The sequence below is a fragment of the Cyprinodon variegatus genome, unplaced genomic scaffold (genome assembly GCF_000732505.1).
Source record: "Cyprinodon variegatus isolate N-32 unplaced genomic scaffold, C_variegatus-1.0 Scaffold1752, whole genome shotgun sequence".
NCBI classification, from domain to species: domain Eukaryota; kingdom Metazoa; phylum Chordata; class Actinopteri; order Cyprinodontiformes; family Cyprinodontidae; genus Cyprinodon; species Cyprinodon variegatus.
The window spans coordinates 19,816-23,980 of record NW_015152205.1 but is presented as its reverse complement, the minus strand read 5'-3'; the positions used below and the strand labels follow the sequence as shown (position 1 = coordinate 23,980).

The window sequence follows — 4,165 nt, the reverse complement described above, 5'->3', positions numbered from 1 at the left end:
CAACCTTTTATGGCTGCAATTTGGGTTTCAGTATTCCTGTTTAAGGATTTTTGGGGTTTGTCTAAAAGTGCTGCTATATTTAGCACATTTTCAGACCCAGCCCAAAAGTGACAAATGCAGAGATTTGCGTTTTTTTGTTTTTTTATGTGAGACTTTGGTGACACCATAGAGAGCAGATATTGCTCTGAGTTGTCGACCACAACCCTATTGAACTGATAACCTTGATCTACTAATATCTTAGTTAACAGTTTAACTTCAACAGTCAAAGGCAGCTTTAAACAAATGGGTTTTGAACTTTTACTTAAAATAATTCAGACTTTCTGCACATTTACAGTCTTCTGGAAGTTTGTTCCAGATAAGTGGAGCATAGAACCTAAATGCTGCTTCTCCATGTTTGGTTCTAGTTCTGTGTGAACAGAGTAGGCTTGAACTAGAAGACCTTAGTGGTCTGGGAGGTTGATACAATGACAACAAACATGTTATTGGGGTGCTGATCCATTCAGTGATTTATAAACTCAAGGAAAGATATTGAAGTCTGTTCTCTGAGCTACAGGGAGCCAGTGGAAGGACTTCAGAGCTGGGCTGATGTGTTCTACTTTCTTGGTTCTAGTGAGAACACAGGCAGCAGAGTTTTGGATCAGTTGTAGCTGTATGATGAACTTTTCAGGCAAAACTTAGACTAACTTTATTGTCATTTTGTATGCACAGAGTGTACAGCTTTCATGACACTTGCATTTCTTGAAGTGCAGCAGTAATATCAAACATTGTGGGAGCAAAAAAAAAACAACACATTGATATGGTCAGTTTTATGCAGTGTCTGTGAAATGATTTAGAGATTTTACAACATTCAGTTGTCTAATGGCAGTGGGAAAAAAGCTGTTCTGGAATCTGCTGGACCTGCATCAAATGCTGCAAAGCCTCTTTCTAGAGGGCAGCAGGGAGAACAGTCCACGGTGAGGGTGTGAGGGGTCATTGATGATGCTACAGGCTCAGGACACACAGAGCTGGGATGAAATGTCTTTTATGGAGGGAATAGGAGCCCCAATGATCCTCTCTGCTGTTCTCACCACTCTCCTCACCTTCTTCCAGTCTGAGGCGCTGCAGCCTCTACATCACACAGTGAGACAACTGGTCAGAACCCTCTCTATGGTGCTTCTGTAGCAGGTGGTGAGGATGGGTGGGGGCAGGTGGGCTCTCCTCATCCTCCGCAGGAAGTAAAAGCGCTTTTGTGCCCTTTTGACCAGTGAGGTGGTGTTTACAGTCCAGGTGAGGTTGTCTTTTATTTGCAACCCCAGGAATTTGGTGCTGTTGACCACCTCTACAGCTGAGCTGTTGATGACTGGTGGAGCATGGTTAGGCCGGTTCTTCCTGAAGTCCAAGATGATCTCCTTCATCTTCTCCATGTTCAGGATCAGGCTGTTATCTTTGTACCAGTCCACCAGCTGCTCCACTTCCTCTCTGTAGTTCTGGTCGTTGTCGTCTATGAAGAGTTCCACCACTGGCGTGTTATCTGCAAACTTCACGATGTGTTTGGTGGTGAACCTGAGGACGCAGCATGGTCATTAGGGTGAACAGCAGAGGGCTCAGGACGCAGCCCTGAGTGGAGCCTGTGCTGAGGTTGATGACATCAGAGGTTTTCTGTCCGACCCAGACTGACTGAGGTCTGTTTTTGAGAAAGTCTAGCAGCAAATAGCAGAAGGGTGTATTGAAGCCCAGCCTTTTCAGTTTTCCTATCAGATGCTGTAGGATGATTTTGTTGAAAGATAAACTGAAGTCCAGGAACAGCATCCGCACATGGGTGTTCTTCTCCTCCAGGTGTGCCAGGCTCAGGTGAAGAGCAAAGGAGATGGCGTCTTCAGAGGAGTGTTTTTTTTGGTAGGCGAACTGAGACGGGTTGAATGTTGGGGGAGACTGGAGAAAATGTCTTTTACCAGCCTTTTGAAGCGCTTCATCAAGATTGGAGTCAGTGCGACAGGCCAGTAGTTATTGAGTGAGATTACCTGAGGCTTTTTTGGGACCGGAATGATGGTGTTAGACTTGAAGCATGCTGGAACAATGGATTGGTCCAGTGAGGTGTTAAAAATGTCTGTGAGGACACCAGTCAGCTGATCTGTACACTATTTGTACACCCGCGCAGGTGTGTTATTAGGGCCTGGGGCCTTTAATGGGTTGACTCTCCTCAGAGTTTTCCTTGCTTCAGGTATGTCACGGTTGAGGGCCTGCTCTCCCTGAAGTTGAACGGGTTTTGCTGCTGGAGTGCTGTTTAGTGCCTCAAACCTTTCAAATAAGTTGTTTGGTTCATTAAGGAAGTCAGCATTGGCTGCGTGTAACATGGGGGAGGGTGTGTTGTAGTCTGTGAGCGTCTGTATGCCTTGCCACATCCTGCTTGTGTTGCTGACGTCGTTGAAAAGATCCTATAAAGAGACTGTTGCTGTGATCAATTCTACTAAAGATAAATGCATGAATGAGTTTTTCTAGATTCTGCTTGAAAATTAGCCCTTTAATCCTGGAGATGTTCTTAGGTTGATAAAAGACTTAGTAACTGCCTTCATGTACCTCTGAAAGTTCAGGTCTGAGTCCATCATTGCATGCATGATATCTGCCAGACCACAAACCACAGGGATTCAATTCAGGCCTAATGGGGGGATGGTGCACCTACAGCCTGTGTCTGCAGTCACAGAGCAGAGCAACTCTCCTCTGTTTCCTAACTGAACATAAGTGATACATGCACAAAGCTTCCATGGATTCCCTTGAATATAAAATCAGAATGTAAATATAATATTGAGTGTATTTTCTTTCTTTAAATAATTTGCTTTTGAAAAAGTACAGTGCATGGATAACTATTAAGAGAAATGGAAACCTACACTGAAAAAAATAATGCAGCCGTTTATGTTAGCAGGGTAGGACATAAAACAATTGTGTTAGAGTAACTTAATATGATTAAGTAAATGCCAAAAATGGTTGCATTATTTTTTTCAGTGTAACATTATTCGTCATTCTTTATGAAACAGAGGATGGACCCAAATACAACCAAGATAGGTCAGTGACATGTTTGGTTAGCAGAGCTGAGTTTGAGAGAAGCAGGCAGGCTGCAGGGGATAGGCAGGCAGATTTTGAAGCTTTACCAGTTCGTGATCCAGGGGGAGGAAGGCCGGCAGTTTTGCTGGGCTTTCTCCGGGTTTGTGATCCAGAGAGGAACGCAGGCAGTCTGGGTCAGACAGATACAGAAATCCAGGGGTTCAGAGGAGGAACAGAGAGGATATCCAGACTGGCGGACAGAGTCAGAATGGGATCAGGCAGGCTCGATATCAGGAGACAGAATGAATCAGTTAACAGGCAGGCAGACAGATAACTTTGATGATGCTGGATTAATCTTGCCAGGTTGGTATGAGAAAATCTGACACTGAAGACTGGTCTGATGGGGATTATATAGTGATGGAAACAGGTGAAGCCTATTGTGGAACGGGTGGAGCAGAGCAGATGTATGGCCTGAGTGATCAGCCCTGCATCGGTGCCGAGATCATAACACATTCAGTTGGAAAACATGCCTCAGCTGGTTGTAAACAAGTGACTTATCCCATACAAGGAAACTATTGCCACTGAGAAGAAGGTTGTTAATCATCTCAGGTACCTAATATGTCAGAGTAATTGAGATGTTGGTAAAATACATTTTAATGTAATAACTTAATTGCATTTCTTTAAAATGTGTAAAAAGAAAAAGGTGCTCTATGTGTGCTGCCCTTCTAAAACACTTGCCTATGTAACTAGAGTGGGTTGTATCTGTCATTGAATGAGTCATGTGACCCTGGGTGATGCTTTAAAGTAGTCTGAGCTCCACTTAAACACCAGAGCGAATAAACTAAAAGGGTTTGAAAGGCAACAAAACAGATACTGTATGACCATAGGGGGTCAGGGGCCAATAAGGGCCAATGCCCCTTCAGAACTGGCCCTGGCCTGTGTCTTTATAACATGATTTTAAATAAATTTATGATAAATTACTGATGATATGTGCTCACACAGAAATCAGCAATGGTTGTAAAAATGTTGTTATCTGTCAATTATGTTTTGAAGATGATGTAAAAATTAAGTTGTTGCATTTTTAGCTTGAAGCATATTGAGATATAATCACAGGTTTCATCTGCCTTCTATGAGGTTTACAGAGCAG

The 4,165-nt window shown here is 43.3% G+C and overlaps 1 protein-coding gene across 1 annotated transcript in view; it reads left to right on the top strand.

Moving 5' to 3' along the window:
- Nucleotides 1–3,324, top strand: part of LOC107104462 (flocculation protein FLO11-like) — a 6,765-nt gene extending 3,441 nt beyond the window's left edge. Inside the window, exons 7-8 of the mRNA XM_015404460.1 lie at nucleotides 3,012–3,039; nucleotides 3,192–3,324. Coding sequence (XP_015259946.1) covers nucleotides 3,012–3,039; nucleotides 3,192–3,324 — 161 coding nt within the window. The remainder of the gene's footprint in view (nucleotides 1–3,011; nucleotides 3,040–3,191) is intronic.
- The last annotated feature ends 841 nt before the right edge of the window (nucleotides 3,325–4,165 follow it).